General features: G+C 44.7%; 1 protein-coding gene across 1 annotated transcript in view; it reads left to right on the forward strand.

The window, feature by feature from the left end:
* Positions 1-624: 624 nt before the first annotated feature.
* Positions 625-19,161, forward strand: part of LOC139786653 (cytochrome P450 4C1-like) — a gene marked incomplete at its 5' end in the record, with an annotated part of 37,193 nt that continues 18,656 nt past the window's right edge. The window contains 3 exons of the mRNA XM_071725785.1: positions 625-747; positions 965-1,055; positions 1,887-2,072. Coding sequence (XP_071581886.1) covers positions 625-747; positions 965-1,055; positions 1,887-2,072 — 400 coding nt within the window. The remainder of the gene's footprint in view (positions 748-964; positions 1,056-1,886; positions 2,073-19,161) is intronic.

Here is a 19,161-nt window from a genome sequence, read left to right on the forward strand (position 1 = left end):
AAGATTTGATTATTTTTCAATGTAAAATTAACATAAAACAGCTATGTCATTATTTTCTTAACATTTTCATGTGTTACATTTATGTCAACGTGATAACTTAACACTTTATATATGTCATTTAGAAATTAAATATTATTTTGAGTTCTTGTAACACAATTACTTTAAAAAATCAACATGTCTTAAATGTCTTATGTGTTATTTTAACACATAAAAAAAAGTTAAAGTAAATTTTTAAATAATCGTAAACTTTGACACACAAAATAATTAAATTTACTAAAATTAAATGTTTCTATTACACACAATTCAAGTAAAATCTGTAAAATACTACTATATTAACACATGATATTGTTAATATAACTTGAAAAATAAAGTCAAAAGAACAAATATAAATGTAAAGTATAATGTCAATTAATTAACATTTCTAATTTGTCAACAAGTAGCACACGATGAATGATCATTTTAACTTAAAATTTAGAGTAGACTTTCTGGGACATGTAAAAAATGTTAAAATTACGTATTATTTTTTACTGTCTAAAATACATTAAATATATTGATAAAGTTAATTGTATATTTGTCGAGAAATATTTATAATATTTCTGTCGATTTACATAATAATTATATACATATGTTTTTTTAGAAGAACTATGGGAGCAGCTAGTTACCTTAGCTAACCAGTATTATCCCATTTTAAAATTCTGGGAATTTATTCTTCCCGTAGTATCCATCCGTCATCCGGATGATTTAGAGGTAATGAAATATAAAAACAATTTAATCTCTTATTTTTTGAGATTGATAAATTAACGATAAGATGCTTATTTCTTTACGTTTTTTATTTTGCAAAAATATTTGTTTTTGTCAAAAATCTGAAATGACTTAATATTCGAAATACTTTTAAAATTATTTAATTAATTATTTAAATGGCGTCTGAATTAAATAACGTTTAACTTATCTTCTGTAATTTTAGATAATATTAAGCAGTACAAAACACATCCAAAAAAGTTTTCTTTATGATAGTTTACTTCCTTGGCTCGGTACTGGTCTTCTCACTAGTGGAGGTAACATAATAATATTTTTTTCATATTATATATCCCTCTCTAAAAAAGGCGTGCAAAGTCGATACTCGAATATATCGCGGTTATTGTTGCCTCTTTTCCGCGATGCCGATTGGTTCTCTCACTGTGCTTACTTCATGAGCAGCTGTCATCGTATATTTTGACAGTTATGTGTAATGTTAAAGCTAAATAGCGCGCGCGAAGCGCGCGTCTGTAGTGTCTAGTATATCTAAAAAAGGCATGTAAAGTCGATACTCGAAATCTATCGAAGTTTATTGGTTTTGCTTTTCCGCGATGCTGATTGGTTCTCTCGCTGCGCTTACTTCATGAGTAGCTGTCATCGTATATTTTGACAGTTGTGTGTAATGTTAAAGCTAAATAGCGAAGCGCGCGTTTGTGATGTCTAGTAACATAAATAATGGTATATGTTATATTGACTTTTGTTTTGGTTTTTTATTAAATTTGTTTTAAGTTCCAATTTCATTGATAACAAAAAAATCTCTGCTATTAAATTTAAATAGTATAGGGGAGAACGGAGTAATACCGATCAGCGAACAATACCGGTTAGCTAATTATCTTGAAAATGTGATAAAGCAATTGGTTAAAAAAATTTTTTGCCATTTCTCCACTTCCTAACAAACTCATATTAAAAGCACACATTAATAAACAGATAGCCAAAGGCCCGGATTAAGGTGAGACCAGCATTTCCGTAATTTGATTACCTCAACAGACTTTGCCCCTAGGTTTGAGTCCGGACTATATATATATATCTCACCGCAATATTTGTTTCACATCGTTATCTCACAATTATACATTATGTTGTTTATGTTTCAGGCGCCAAGTGGCATTTACGACGGAAAATATTAACCCCTACATTTCATTTTAATATATTGCAGCAGTTTGTTGAGATTTTGATCGAGGAAGGCGATAGCATGACCAAATCTTTGAAAAATACAGAAGGCACAGTTGTACAAGATTTAGTACCATTTTTTAGTGAACATACGCTAAATGCAATATGTGGTATGATGCGTTCATAATTGTACATTTTAACAGTATATGTTGTTCTTATTGACAAATAACATTAGACCAAGATCTATTTTTTTTTTATTATAAATATTGATATCACAATATCATATCTACTGCAGATTGGTATCCCGGGAAAAAAATCTCTTATAATGTCTTATATGCTCATATAAGAAGCGATCTTATATGCTCATATATGTATTTTGGCCTGATAAGAACTTATATGTTCATATATGATTATATAAGATTATATAGGCTACGGTCAACGTGACGCTACAAATGCTTCGAAGCATTCCTCTTCTCTTTTCTTTCAATAAAGAAAGAAGGAGAAGAAGAACGCTCCAAAGCATTTGTAGCGTCACGTTGACCGTAGCCTATATAAGGACATATAAAAATATCTCTTATAATGTCCTATATGCTCATATAAGAAGCGATCTTATATGCTCATATATGAATTTTGGCCTGATAAGAGCTTATATGGTTATATATGATTATATAAGATTATATATAAGGACATACATATGGGGCATTCTTTCTCAACGAGAGACCCCCCGCCCCCAAAGTTGGTTTTGACGTAAAGAGTTCTAATATGGCTTAAAATTTAGGAAATTATATCTACTTTTAAATGCAAAATGGCAAAATAAAAAATTCAAGATGGCCGATCCAATATGGCGGACAATGTACATAAAATTGCTTAAATTCGCTTGAAACTCATTACTCGGGGGTTTTTGGTGTCGCTGAACACGAATCTGACATTAGATTTTCAAAATTCAAAATGGCGGATCCAATATGGTGGACGATTTTTTAAAATTATATCGAATTTACATGAAAATTTTTACACGGGGGTTTTAAGGTGATTGAATAGAAATGTGACATAAGATATTCAAAATTGAAACAAAGGCGGATCCAACACAATGTTCCCAAAGCATAATAAATAACAAGACAAGTTTTCAGTCCAATAAGCAAAGGCAAAGCAATATGAAAGTTCAGCCAGTGAAGGCAAGACTAGTTAAGGTTCCAACTAGTAAAAGTAAGACACGTTGCTGGTCCAACCAGCAAAGTAATGACTAGTTAAGGGCTCAATCAGTAAAGGCAAGACAATACCATAATCCAACCAGTAAAGGTAAGACTACTGAAGTTCAATCCTGTAAAAGTAAGAGTAGTCGGTTGTCCAACCAGAGAAGGCAAGATGATGATTAACTCTAAAGCACAAATCAAAATGACAATAACTATTTTAATATCAAAGTTAATAGGTCAAAACATTAAAAAAAAATTATTATAAAAAAAAATTATTATAAAAAAAATTATTATAAAAATAATGCGTAAAATAAATATGCTAAACTGTTATTGCTTTGCCTTTGCTTATTGAACTGAAAACTTGTCTTGCTATTTATTATGCTTTGGGAACATTGTGTTGGATCCGCCTTTGTTTCAATTTTGAATAGCTTATGTCACATTTCTATTCAATCACCTTAAAACCCCCGTGTAAAAATTTTCATGTGAATTCGATATAATTTTAAAAAATCGTCCACCATATTGGATCCGCCATTTTGAATTTTGAAAATCTTATGTCAGATTCGTGTTCAGCGACACCAAAAACCCCCGAGTAACGAGTTTCAAGCGAATTTAAGCAATTTTATGTACATTGTCCGCCATATTGGATCGGCCATCTTGAATTTTTTATTTTGCCACTTTGCATTTAAAAGTAGATATAATTACCTAAATTTTAAGTTATATTAGAACTCTACGTCAAAACCAACTTTGGGGGCGGGGGGTCTCTCGTTGAGAAAGAATGCCCCATATATATATTTAAATAAGTTTCAGAAAATTGTTATATATTTTCAAATGTTATTTTTTAAGTGTGCCACTTTATTATAAGAGTGGACTCCACGATACAACTGATACAAAAATTGTGCCGCTCCATAGCGCGAGACAGTGCCATGTCTTTTGATACCGTTCTTATAACACTGTTTGTCAAATTTTAAATACGAGAAACAGATCCCATCGAATGCCATCTATCGGATACTTTGAGATGCAATATCTGATCTGATCATATATAATCTTATATGACTATATAAGTTCGTATATGATTATATTATTTTCAGTTTAAATTATAAGGTATGTTTGCAAAATAATACGATTAATATATTTATTTATAAGATGTTTGAGAACACGAGTGCCTCGTAGCGTGCATTGGTCTCGTCAAATGAAAAGGCACAATGCGCGTGCCTTCGCTGTATCGTAAGTTCATCGTTTCAATAAAATGATTATTCCTATATGTAATTTCCTTGTGTTTGCGTTATAACATGGGCTTTTCCAAGCTAATCGATAACTTTCAAGACGTTTCCAGAACGCTGTTTTTATGTTCTTGTGCGATAGAAAAACCCACGTTATAAACAATGTTCGGCGTGACAAACAACAACAATTGTCAACGGCCCGTCAACTATATTTCGTCTCGAGACGGCACATTACAATGACGTAGGCAGCCGACTGCCAATCACGCGTCACAATACGTGCCTCGCGCATGTCAGGTGCGAGTCAATGCGTGTCAGGCCCTTTGGCCGCCTATCGCACGCTTCGACCTAAGGTCACCGTCAACGCTTCAAAATAATTGGTGATTGCGAGGAAAAGCTCGGTTATAAAAGAGCTTGCCTCGACGGAGAGAGCTCTCGCTCGCAGATCACCCGCAAGTTTAGTTGAAACCGCTTATTTTGTACACCGCTTAGAATCACCGCTAGTTAAAACGCTTTCGCTGCTTTGCATGCCGTATTAGCTTTTGTGCGCGCTTTCACGGCTCCTTTCCTTTTCTGGAAACAGACGAACTGTGTACATATTGTATCATAGACTTTATTGTAATATACATATTTTATTGGACTTATTCTCTTTGACTTTTTGTGAACTGCTTCTCCTCGTGCTTGTCTTCCTCGCGCTATCAATCGCGCATCCGCGCACTCTCGCACATAAGAACTATAATATATATTATATAACAGTTTTTTTCACGAATTATTACAGATAATTTCACTGTTTTCGAGGTAATTATTTATTACAATAGGGCCTTTTCCGAATTTTGATATTTTCTTGCGGCTCTCTTGGTAAAAACCTTTGTTGTGACTCCGACAGTGATAATCAATCGGGGGAGCCCGAACAATATGTACCATATCATTTTGTTACCAATTTTTTATCTATTTTTATACCTATTTTTTTCGACATGCCGAAACACACACACACACACTCGCGCGCGCGCGCGCGGGGAGGCCTTCGGCCCCCCTCCCGGACCCACTTCCGCCGGCAGGCAGCGTGGACCTCGCTTTATAACTTAAAGACCATGCTAAGGCTGCGGTCCGATTCACGCTCACAGCGCTGAAAACATACAACGCTGTGAGCGTGAATCGCAGCCTTTAGCATGTACTTTAAGTTGTAAAGCGAGGTCCACGCTGCCTGCCGGCGGAAGTGGTTGCGGGAGGGGGTCCGAAAGCCCCCCTTGCACTTCCGCGCGCGCGCGCGTGTGTGTGTGTGTGTGTGGGTACCCGGGAAAAAAATATTATATATATTGGGTGTACAACTTAATTCGGTCCGTTTTTTGCTTGAAAAACGCATTTATTTGAACGATAATTAATACCTTATTCAAAGTACTGTCCATCGCTAGCCACTACTTTTTCCCATCTTTCTGGCAATTTATGGATTCCGTCGCGGAAGAAGCGTTCATCTTTTGAAGCCAAGAATGAATCGAGCCAATTTTTGATACCCTGTTCTGAAGTGAAACGTATTCCAGTCAAAGCGTTCTGCATCAATCGAAACAAATGGTAGTCGGAAGGGGCAAGGTCTGGGCTATAAGGCGGGTGAGCCAGAACTTCCCATCCAATATTTTCCAAATAGTTTTTAACCGGAACAGCAACATGAGGCCGAGCGTTGTCATGGTGAAAGATTATGGATTCGTGTCTGGTCACATATTCTGGACGTTTTTCGGCTATAGCTCGCTTTAAACAGATCAATTGTTGCCTGTAGAAGTCTCCCGTGATGGTTTGACCAGGTTTTAGCAGCTCATAGTGGATCACACCCTTCTGATCCCACCAAATACAGAGCATTATCTTGGCACCATGGATATTCGGCTTCGGCGTTGATGTTCCCGGTTGGCCGGGCTTTACATACGATTTTTTGCGTTTCGGGTTGTCATAGTGAATCCATTTTTCGTCCCCGGTAATGATTTGATGCAGAAAAAACTTCTTTTTGTACCGTTCAAGCAACATTTCGGACATGCAAAATCGTCGTTCGATATCTCTCGGTTTCAATTCATATGGGACCCAATTTCCTTGCTTTTGGATGTATCCCGCGGCTTTGAGTCGTTTTGAAATAGCTTGTTGAGTAACTTCCAATGTTTTTGCGAGCTCTTCTTGCGTTTGACACGAATCTTGATCGAGTAATGTTTTTAATTCTTTATCTTCAAACTTTTTTGGTTGACCCAAACGCTCTTTGTCTTCAACACTAAAATCACCACTTTTAAATCGTCGAAACCATTCTCTGCAAGATTTATCCGATGTTGCAGATTCATCATACACTTCCACAAGCATTCGATGCGCTTCAGCTGCACTTTTCTTCCAATTGAAACAGAAAATCAAAACTTCCCGCAAATGATGCTTATTTGGAACGAAACTCGACATTTTCAACGCAGTAAAAATTAAACTTGTTGTGCAAAACTCAAAGGCTTGTAAACAATATTTGGTTGACAGATGTTGACACTTTACGATACAGCAAAAATCAGCTGTCGCCGTCAACCATTTATAGCACCTAGAGCCATCTTTTGAAAACGGACCGAACTAAGTTGTACACCTAATAATTATATATAAATATATATGATTATATATGAATTTTGTCTCTATATGATCATATATAATTATATATAATTATATATGATTATATATAATTATATATAAACATATATAATGATATTATATAATCATATAGGGTTATATATACTTCCATATGAATCTTATATGGATCCATATATGAGTGCATATATGATCTATTGTTCATATCAAGTTGTATGCATGTATGTATATCGTTTATTTTTTTCCCCGCAGGGTTTAAAAGGCGTTTCTTAAGGAACGGTCCCAAACCTTTACAAGCCAACTCCTCTCTTATCCGCATACATAATTTACACTTCCTCTTAACCTACTTAGTCTACTTAAGGGGATCCTAATGCGAAGGCCGAACTTCCTCGACGTCGGTAATGTCAACATTTCTAATCCTGTTTTCTCTATATCTGTCCTTGTTTAACTATAGTAATCTGTCTTTGTTCGATCGCTGCGCCATCTCTTGCTACACGCAATACTGCTTATCCTATCAATCTGAATGTGCTTTTGCACAAAATAGTAGCGAAGGCTCAAACTTTTTTGTTACGTTATTAATTTTAGTTTTTCATGTACGGTATTCTTTGTTCACATTATACGAATGACGCGTGTATCTTATTTTGTACATATAAACTGTACAACTCCTGTATTAAGCAAACGTTTACGGTAGGTGACAGCTCAAAAATGTATTTTTTTAATTTTTTTTATTTTTGTCTTGAAATTAACACTCGCGTGTTTTCGTGCGTATTTCAATTGTACATAAATTTTTTTAAGTTTTGTGCAGTCTACTCAAAGTTGGACCCCTCCCAGCAATTGTCGGTAATTTGGGTCAATTTAGGATCCCCTTAAACCTACTTAACCTTATGGTGTGGTTATGAGCTTCTGCCTCTGCATCCGCCCACACCCACACCCGCCGCGCACACACACACCTCTCCGCAAAAAAGACTTCCGTTTTCTCTTGCTTTTCATTTTCCCTTTACGCCACTTCCACACCCCTCTCTTCGGCATACCACTCATTCATTCATTCATTTTTTCATTCATTCTCTCTCATTCCCTCCTCACTCATACCTCCCTCCTCCCCTCCTCCCAGCCCTTCCACATACCCCTTCCTGTTCCTCTCCTTCTCGATCTCCTTCATCCACTCTTCCCCCTCTCTCCCCTCTCCCAGCACCCATCTCCTCGCCTCCTGCCAACTCTCCTCCCCTTCATCACAGTCCCTACAACGCTCCCGCGCATGCTCCCACGTCTCCTCTTCTTCTTCGCACAATATGCATATCCTTTTCTCCTCCTCCTCCCAATATCTGCCCTCCCTCATTTCGTTCCCCAACCTAATCCTCGCTATCCTGCTCCATCTACTTTCCCCCCACTTTTTTTTAGGTACTCCGGTATCCCCTCCTCGTTTACCTCCTTGTACCATTTGTTGTACCTCGACTCCCTTATTCTCTCCCATCTTTCTGCTCTTTGCACCTCTCTTTCCCACCTCACCATCTCCTCTAGTCGTGTCTCTTCCTCCCCCCTTTCTCCCCCTCTCCCTCTTCCTACAAGCCTCTATCGCTCAGAAACTTCCTCCTACTTTCTTCCCAACTCGAGATTCCCCCTCTCTTCCCCGTTCTTTCCTTCACCTCCTCCCAACACCTTCTCGCCAGCTCGCTTCCTCCTCCCTCCTCCAGCCTCCTTTCGAACCCCCACGCCCTCCTGCCCGCCCTACCTCTTAATTTTTCTCTCTGCATCTCCTCCCTCACCAAGTACCCCGGCGTCCTCCTATCTACTCCTAACACCCATCTCAAATATCTTTCCTCTAGCCTCTCTATCCCCTCTCTCTCTTCCCAACCCCATATTTCCACCCCATACCCCATTACCGTCCACACCAGCTTATCAAATAGCCAAAGCCTTCTCCCCCAATCCTTCCCGAACCTCCTCTTCCCTATCCCCCACACTTGCCCCATTACCGCCGCCGCCTTTTTAACCCTATCTTTCACGTGCGCCTCTTGCCCTCCATTCCTTTGTAGCGTATACCCAAGGTATCGGAACTCCTTCACCTCCTCCACTTTTCTTCCTTTCCACCACCAATCCTTTTTCCCCATCCTTCCTCCTCCTCTTCTAAATCTCATAATCTTGGTTTTCTCCGCGTTCAGTTCCAACCTCTTCCTATCCAAATACCTCTCCAGCCTCTCCATCATACTTCTCATTTCATCCTCCCCCTCCGCCAGCAGCACCATGTCATCCGCAAATTCCAAGTCATACACCCTTTCTTCTCTCAGCCTGATCCCACCCCACTTTACTCTCTTCATCTCCTCCTCCAAGTCAGCCAACAGTATAATGAATAGAAGCGGGCTTAGCGGACACCCCTGCTTTACCCCTCTTGCTGTCCAAAAACTCTCACCCAGCTCCTTTCCCACTCTAACCCTACTTCTCGTCTCTCTCAACACTTCCTCTATCCTCTCAACCAGCCCCTCCCTAACCCCCTTTTCCCTCAGCGCCTCAATCAACACCTCCCTATCCACCGAGTCAAAAGCCGCCTTTAACCTTCCTATACCCGCGTCAAATAGTGTAACACATATACCCGCGCATGGTGTGTGAGACCGAAAGTGCTAGGGCCATTTTAGTACGTTATTTAGTAAAATATCATCATAAAATCAAGTTTACTATCAGATGGAAATGTGTAAAAATATATCAAACAAAGGTTTATAGAAAATATTTACTTTTATTGGCGACTAACAGTCTTTCATTACAGCCTTTGGAAAATTACAATATTCTTAAGAGCTACAAAAACTTGAACGAAAATATACTTCTTATTATATTAAACTAAAAGAAACTCTGAAATTTCAAAGAACAATATATAAAATTAAAAAAAAGAAACAATCTAAATCGCCTCAGATGCCTCTTCATGGCAATCGGAGCATATCATAATAGCAGGTTCCATACACGCGTTGTATGCGCGAACGCTCGCGTTGCACTGATTTGAAGTTAACCACGAACCATGCAGCTACCAAGGAGCCCAAAGCGCCAGCGTTTTCCATTTAAAAAAAAACAAGGCAAACGTATATCGTCGGTCTGACAGACCAATGCGCGGGTATAGGAAGGTTAAATCCACAAACAACGCCACCACCTTTCCCCCCTTCCTTCCCAGTTGTCTATTCACTAGGTAGTTAAGCACATAGATGTTGTCCACTGTCCCCATCCCCTTCCTGAATCCCGTTTGATTCGGCGGGATGATCCCCTTGTGCCCCACCTCCTCCCTCAGCCTTTCTGCTAACACCGCCACGTACACCTTGTATAAGGTGGATAGCAGGGTAACCCCCCTATAGTCTTCTACCCTCTCCCCTTCCCCCTTCTTCACTATGGGCACAATCACCCCCTCCTTCCAGCTCTCCGGCTACTCTCCTCCCCTCCAGACTTTGTTGCAAAACCCTCTCACCCACTCCTACAACTCTTCTCCTCCGTGCTTTCACACCTCGCTCGGAATACCGTCTACCCCCGCCGCCTTTCCCTCCTTCATTTTCTTTAAGACCCTTCCTCCTTACTTGTTTCCTCCTCACCTCCCTCTCTCTCCCGCCTCATTTCTCCTCCTCCTTTGACGACCCTTCCTTCTACCCCCCCCCCCAAGTAACCTCATAAAATGCTCTTTCCACTCTGCCATTTCTATCCCTTCCGTCACTTTCTTCCTCTTTTTCCTCTCCCTATTAACTATTTCCCACACTTCCCTTTCTCTACTTACTTCCGCCGCTTTTTTTTCCATCTGTCATTCTCCTCCTTCTTTTTTCTTTTGCACATCTCTCTGAACTCTTGCTTCCTCCTTTTATGTTTCTCCCCCTTCCCTCCCTTCCCTCTCCCCCTCCTTAATTCTCTTCTTGCCTCCCTCTTTTTCTCTAGGCACTCCTCATCCCACCAGCCCACTTTCCTCTTTTTCTCCTTATTTAACTCCTCCTCACTTTCATTGCCCCCTTCAACCTCCCCTTCATCTCCTTCTATTCCTCTTCCAGCCCCCTCTCCCCTTACTCTACCCCGCCCAACTTCTGCCTGAACCTATTTCTCCCTTTTTCATTCCATACACCCCTCCAAATCTTTTCACCTCCTTTGCCCCCCTTCCCTCCCACCCACTCCCCTTTTAGCCATACCTCTACCGGTTGATGGTCAGAGTCCACCCTGTCCCCTATCCTCATCCTTTCCACTTTATCTTTTACCTCTCCCTCCCCAATTACATAATCTATCACTGTGTGCATCCCCTTCCCCCAGTATATGTAAACTCTCCCTCTTCGTCTCCCCTTATGTTCCCGTTGAAGATGCACCACCCTCTTTCCCCCAGGAACTCCAACATCAGCCTACCCTCCCTATTTATAATCCGGTCCTTTGACCGTCTCTTTCCTTGCCCCCTTCTCCCTTCCTCTACCTCCTCCCCTTCCAATTCTCCCCTTTCCTCCCCTGTCCTCGCGTTGAAGTCCCCCCTATCAGCACTCTGACTCCTGCCTCCCTGTCCTCTACCCACCGTTCCAGCCCCCTCAGCGCCTTCTCCATGCCCTCTCCTGCGTAAACTCCCACTATCCTCCATCTCTCCTCCCCCACCCTTACCTTGCCCGTCATGATCCCCTCTCCCGCCCCCGCTATCCCTTTCTCCTTCTCCACCAACTCCTTCTTTATACCCATGACCATTCCCCCCATCGCTCTTCCCTTCTTATTCTTTCTCCTCGCTGCTTGCATTCCCCATTCATACCCTCCCGGTAGTCTCTCCTTCACTCTTTTCCACCCTCTATCATCCAACCATGTTTCCAACAGCACCATCACATCCCAATCCTTCAACCCTGTTCAGAACTCCTTATCCTTGTTCTCTAGCCCGGCCACGTTCCAAAAAGCCACGCTCCACTCCCTCCTTTTCTCTCTCTCCCCCTTTCTTCTTCTCTCCTCCCCTCCCTCCATTCTCTTATTCTGATTGTACTTATTCTCCGCATTGGTAGCGGACTTGAACTTCTCCAGATTGCACTGCTTGCCATCGAACCTGGTATTTCCACAGTCGCACCTGAAGTGCTGCTTTGTATACAGCTCCACAAGCTCATGTCCCTCGTGACAGTGCAAGCTGCACGCCAAGCACACAGCGGCTCGGACCTTGTTTGAGCAGCACGTCCTGCACGCGTACAGCGCCTGTCTTATATATCCCTTGCCATAAGTACAATTCTGGCTGTCTAATGCGCCCAGAACGGCGCACGCTTCCTCCTCTGGCTGGTTTTCCACCTGGAGAACATCAAACATTGTGGCGGTACTATTCTGTTCCCCCCTTTTCTCTCCCCCCTCCTCCTCTCTTCTTTGTTCTCCTCTCCCATCCCTCAAAACCTCCTCTTCCTCGTCTCATTTCCAGCGTTGCTCATCTATCCATAACCTTCCATATCCTATTCTCACCCTTCTTCCTCTTCTCTCCTCCTTTCTCGCGATTTCCTCTAACCTCCACCTCATTTTTCTCTCTTTCCATGTTCAGTCTTCCAAAATCCTCTCTTTCCTTCCCTTCAGCTCTCTCTTTCTCTTCATAATTTCTTTTCTCTGCTCCTCACTCTTCATCCTTACCAGCACCATCTCTCTGTCCTTCTCTTTATCCCCCCCACTCTCTTGACCACCTCTATATTTCCTCTCACCCCTATGACGTTTAACACCTCCTCCACCGCCTCCCCCTCTTTCCTTTTTTAACCTCTAACGCTCTAATTATCACATTTTTTCTTCTCTCTTCACGCTCCTTCCTTTCCATCCTCCTCTCCAACTCTGTTACTTTGACCCCCACCTTCCCTCCTTTTCCCTCCCCCAATACCCTCCCCCTTTCCTCCCCCTCCTTATTTCTTTCCAGCTCCTCTACCTTCCTTTCCAGCCCTTTTATGCAACTCACCAACTTCTCCTTCTCTTCGTTCCATTTCTCCTCTCGCTCCCTACACTCTCTTCTCAACTCCTCCACCTCCCCCCTCATCAGCCTCCCCTGTTCTCTGAGCCCCTCCTTCATCTCTTCCATCATCTGTCTCAAATCCCCCCTCCACCCTTTCACCTCCCTCAATTCATGCATCACCTCTTTTACTTCTTCCCTCCACTTCTTCATATCCTCCCTCCACTCGCTTTTTTCCTTTTCCCCCCAGCCGAGTCTTGGGAGGCTTCTTACTATCTCTGTCATCCTTCTCCCCCCTCTCTCTTGCATTTCTACGTTTTCTCTTTTCCTCTTTTTGTCCTCTGCTTTCCCGACGCTCCCAGCGCTCCCGACACTGCTGACGCTCCCGCTTCTTGCTCTCTGCGCCCCCGCCCCCCCATCATCATACCCTATCCTCCCAATCATTCTCTCTAGGCCGACTCCCTTCTTATACTCTATCTCCCCGGCCCGTCTCTTTCACCGCCCTGCGCGCCGTCTATACTTCACGCACTCCTCGCCCGCGGCCGCTTTCCACTCGACGCTTCCCCTCTTAGCGCTTCGCGTGCTCCCTGCCCGACCCGCTCTCACGCACGCTTTCTGAACCCTTTTCCTCCTCTATCCTTCTCACTCACACCTTCCCTCCACTTCCACACACACTCTCGCTCCTCCACTCTCTCCCTCTCACTCTCACACCTCCACCAACACTCTCCTATGCTCTCACAACCTGCCCAAAAGAACTCGCCTAACCACTGCGTGTCACCGTCTATCGCACCGGAAACGGAAGTCCTGTTCATATCTAGTTATATTTGAAATTATATATGTCTATATATAATCATATATGGACCCATATATAATTTCATATATAGAGACAAAATTCATATATAATCATATATAATCATATATATTTATATATAATTATGTATAATTATATATAATCTTTTTTTCCCGGGTATATCTCCGAAGCTATTTGAGTCCGACCCTTATATATATATGATTTCATCGTTCATCGGAGCGATGAAAGTAGTGGTATTTCACCGGCAATGTTGCCATCTCCCACTTATGCTACACCTCTCATGTCTCCTTACAGTGCCAGACTAGGGTCAAGCTCAACAGGGTTTTCTTTCCCCGCTAATTTTTCCAAGCCCGTTCCCTTGGCAGTGGTTTCGCTAGATAGTAGATAGGGACAGAATGTCGTTTTAGTTTAACGTGCGGCACCTGCTCGTAGAGCCTAATCCACACGGCCCCCATGGGCGTGGGATTGGGATACGCCCAATCAGCGCGTACCGACCGAAGTCCAGTACTACCAGTGCGCTGCAGGATTACAGGGTCTTGCAGCAACCCACTGGTTGGGGCGAGCGACTATCCACGCTCTACCAGCTGTGCAGGCTGGTACCCGAGCTGTTGGGACGCAGCTCACCCGTCGGACACCCAAGTGCGGGACTCGGGTATCCTAACCAGCATTTGGCTGTAAACCACTGCCACCACGATGGTCCTACCCGCGACCGGCGGGAGCGAGCTCCCTGGGCCACCGGTCCCCGTGGTACCAGTCTAGATCACTGGTCGGATCTTCGTAGCCGAGACTACTCCCAGTTGGGTCTCCTGCAGACCCTGGCACTGGTACGCCACACTCATCACGCACACTTCACACATTCCCACTCATTCTTCTCTGAAACACACATGCCGCAAACCTGCTCAGACTCTCGTATCTTTCCTTGCGCTCCAACACTTCGCTCACATCCACTCTGCCGTCCTCACTCACACTGACTCCCCATTCGTCCAGGTTCCTAACATCCTCATACATTTCACATTCAACCAGCACATGCTTCCAATCCTCGCACTCAGCACCACACGCACAACTTTCAGTCTTAGACAATCCCCTTTTATACAAAAACTCATTCAGACTGCCATGACCCGTCAGGATATAGCCGAGCCATAAGCTCGGCTCAAATCCCAGGCACGCCTCGGCAAACCTCACACTCCGTACGAAGCCATGTGTCACACGTCCTTTCGCACTGTTGTCCCATCTACTCTGCCATCTCTCATACAGCCTATCACTCACCAGTTGCATGCTATCTTCCATACCTCTCTCACTCATTTCCTGCTCACTCATAACATCGTTCACGCCCAATTCCCATCCATTCTTTATCCTCGCATTCAATCCTCTTCTCACACATTCCAGGTCCCACGGAAGGCCACCCACCAACACTTGCATGGCCTCCGTGGAGACCGTTCTGCAAACATTCAAACAGGCGCTCATCGCCACTCTCTGGCACCTGTTTATCGCCTCTCGCGCATACCCATACTCCATGGCCTCGTACCACACGCTCGCACCATACATCACACACGCAGCAAACAATCCTTTGTAAATCACTCGCCACGCTCTCTTTCGCATCCCCCATTCGCTCCTCATCACTCGCCTCAATTTACCCACCACACTCACACACTTTTGTCTCATACACTCTAGGTGCGGCTTAAAATTCATTCGCTCGCTCACCCATACACCCAGATACCTCACACACTTCACATACCTCACATGCTTCCCATTCACACTAACGCTCGGGTGTCTCGCCTCAGACAGACTTCCTTTCAGGAGCATCATTACTGTTTTGCTCTCTGAAACTTTCACTCCGACACTTGCACCCCATTCACTCACTATTCTCATCCACTCGTTCCCCATTCTCTCCAGATCTGCTTGGCTCTGTCCTTCGACAGGCACGAACAGATCATCGGCATACGCCGTTGCCATACATCCTCGTCGGCGGAGCTCCCACAGGAGCTTGTCCATCTGCAGGTCCCAAATAATTGGGCCGCCGATGGACCCCTGCGGCGCACCCCGCCGAACTCTCTTCCACACTTCGTCATTCATTCCCATCATACAGGCCAATCTTTCATCAAAATAACTCTCCCACAACCCAATCTCCTCGCATCCTTCCTCACGCAATCTCTCAAGCACACAAGGCCATTCCAGGTTGTCAAAGGCACCCTGGAAGTCCACAAAAATCCCCAACACATACTTGTGCACGGACCCACTCACGCACTCACGCACGCTATTCCACGCACTCTCGGTCGAACGCCCCTTCACGAACCCGTGCTGTGCCTCACACATTCTACCATTCATCAGTTGCTCAAGCCTGTTCATTATCAGTCGCTCTAACAATTTCCCAAGCACAGACAACAGGCAGATCGGTCTGTATGACCCAGGGTCCGACCGCACTTTCTCTGGGGACTTCAACAAAACGATCACTCTCGCTCTCTTCCACACCGTAGGAAAGCGATTGGTGCTCAGACACACATCATATACTCTCTTCAACCATCCCGGAATTGCACGCCAGACCGCACGTAGCATTTCCACGGTTATTCCATCCAACCCAGGTGCCTTACCCACTTTCATCGCTTTCATTGCTACATTCACTTCATCCCATTCAAACGACCTTTCAACAGTTTCTCTATCTACCATTCGCACATCTTTCATTCCCGCGGCTGGGAAGAAGCGATCCAGCAGCACATTCACACTCTCTCTCCACGTACTCGTTGTCCTGTCGCCCACCTTTATGGCACTCAATCTATCTCGTCCATACTTTCCCATACACACTTTGTACACGTCACCCCACGGATCCCGATTTCCCTTCTCACTCACGAACTGTCTACAGTTCTCCTCTTTCACTCTCCATATCATTCTCTTGTACTCTCGCAGAGTACGCTTGTACACATTTAAACAACCTTCCACTCGGTTCCTATCTCTCCCTCGCATTCGCTGGTAGGCTCGCCTACACTTCCTTACATCCCTCTTCATACGCTCCAATTCATCCGTCCACCACACAAGCTTCCTCGCAGACCCACACACTCTCCTTTTCATTCTGTTATCATTTGCTCTCAGGATCCATGATGTGACGCGCTCCGCCAGACTATCGGCGTTCCTGTCATCCATCGTATCCACACCATCCTCGGACGCATACTCCACCAGATCGCTCATATATCCTTCCCAGTCCACGTCTTTGCACACCCACCTACGCACACCTTCCATTTGCTCAGTATTCTCACCATAAGTCATACGTATCAGCAACACATTATGGTCGCTGATACTCCAGTCATTCTTGACCTCCCGTTCGAACTGGCACCCCCAAGACACATCGCTCACGCGAGTCACATCTATGTCGCTTTCCCCATTGAGTCCGCTAAACGTGTAACTCTCGCTCGGCTCAATCAACACAATTATGCCATTTGCAACAATCCACTCCTCAAGCATTCTGCCACGCATTTCACTTTCTCTGCTGCCGCCCCTACCCTTACTGTACCATAAGGGAGAGACGGCGTTCGCATCCATACCCACCAACACGCGCTTTCCTCTGGTTGCCATTCGCACCCTGTCCATGTACGCCAGATACGGCTCGATGTCCTCACCGAACCGGCAGTACACGGACACCACATATATTTCGCCGAAGTCTCCCTTCAGCCACACGCACACGCCAAACTCGTCCGTGCACTCCCTAACACACATCACATCGAGATTGGGATCATTCACCACCACTGCTGCTTTGACACATTCGCTCTCATTCGCAATCACATCCATCCTTAGCGGGAGCCCAACTACCCTTCCATCCTTCACACATGGTTCCTGCAGCAGTGCCACACTCACTCGGCGTTCACACAACATTTCACCCAGGTCACACATAACCGCATACGCTCTTTGACAGTTACACTGCACCACATTCATACCCGAGACACCCTGCGAGTTCTGCCTAGCCATCGATGGTGCCAGCGTGCCTCTCCCTTGCTATCGCGAGGGACACCCCCTATCGCCCACCGCATGGCTAGCCGGCCGCCCTCGCCTTTTACAGACGGCACACACTTTCGGCCCAGCTGTATTTGGGCATCTATCCCGCCGATGACCCCCCTGACCACAGTGGGAGCATACTTCTTCCGTTGCCCTACAGTGCCTCGCAACGTGACCTAAGTCAAGGCACCTAAAGCACCTGGTCGGTGCTGTAAATTCGGCGACCCTGCAGCTTCGCCAACCCATATATATTCTTGACGCTTTCATAAACCTCCCACGCATATGGGGGTGTCACCTCCAACACCCAGTTAACAGTTTCCTCATTCCCTTTACCTAGCTTAAATCGGAATACGCATTCCTCATCATAGGCCTTTGCTTCTACCCCATGCAAGAGTTGAAGGTTCTGTCTAGATATTGCACGTCTGACACCATCGACTCCCATATCACTAGGCACATCGTACAGTATTATACGCGGTCTCCTAGCAGCCGGACGGGCCGCCGTAAGACCCTTTTCCTTGATTGCCTGATTGACAACTATTTTGTCCGCATCCGCCTTCGAGTGCGCTTGTATCATCACCCTACCATCCCCAGCTTTCCTTACATTCCTAACTCTTATATTTGACGCTACTGGGTCTATTACCTTCAGTAGCGTCCTTTTGATCTCATCAACTGATCTAGCCTTATCAGCACCGCTTGCCACAACGACCGAGCAATCCCTATCTCGCGGTCCGTTTCCCCTCTTAGTTGCCGATGTCGCAGCAACTCCCGAACCGGTTCCATAACCAGGTTCACGTCTACCGACCGCCTTCGCAAAAGTTGCAGGCGGCGGCAGTGCCACCGGTGGTGCACGGCTCATTTCCGCCCTCTCCGCCAGACGGCCCCTCAGAAACGAGTTCTCGCAACCAAGCTGCATCATCAGCTTACTGGTCTCGCTGAATAATGCAGCTACCTTCTGCGCCGCCGACTTATTAATTTTGGCATTGGAATCCGACAAAATGCCCTCTAGCTTAAGCCGGATGTCGTGCATCGCGGCAGCAGCCAACTCCTCTCTATTAGCCGCCCCATCCCGCACGAACACCTCATCATCGCTAGATTCACTATCGACCTCGCCCTCATGATCGCCCAGCAGGGGCAGGACCGATTTTGCCCGCAGCAGATTGGTCCCCCGGGCCATATCCCCTCCTACTGCCCCACCCGACTCACTCTGTGCGTACCTTGCGGGTGTTTGGGAGCCAGGCGGGCTCCTAGCCAACTTCCCACTACGTGGGAACGTACGCTGAAGCGGATCACCCACCAAGCCCTCTTCGTCCGTCAGTTCTGTCCCTGTATCGTCCAACGTCTGTTTGGTCGCCCACTTCTTCAGTCCATCCTGCGTGGACGGCTTCTCCGAGCCTTTCTGGTTTATCTTGGTCAATGCCACCGTCACTACTTTAGTGATCGCCTTTTGCCCGTCCCCTTTGTCACCGCTTGTCACCGTCTTAGTCGCAGTCTTGTCCGCATCCGAATTCGTTTTGTCCGTTTCCGTTTTCGCCTTTCCGTCAGCCTTTTGTCCGTCCGGGTTCTTTTGGGGGTTTTTAGAGGTTTTCATAT

This window comes from Temnothorax nylanderi, unplaced genomic scaffold (genome assembly GCF_030848795.1).
Source record: "Temnothorax nylanderi isolate EJ_2023f unplaced genomic scaffold, tnyl_v1.0 TNYL_tig1099_pilon, whole genome shotgun sequence".
NCBI classification, from domain to species: Eukaryota; Metazoa; Arthropoda; class Insecta; order Hymenoptera; family Formicidae; genus Temnothorax; species Temnothorax nylanderi.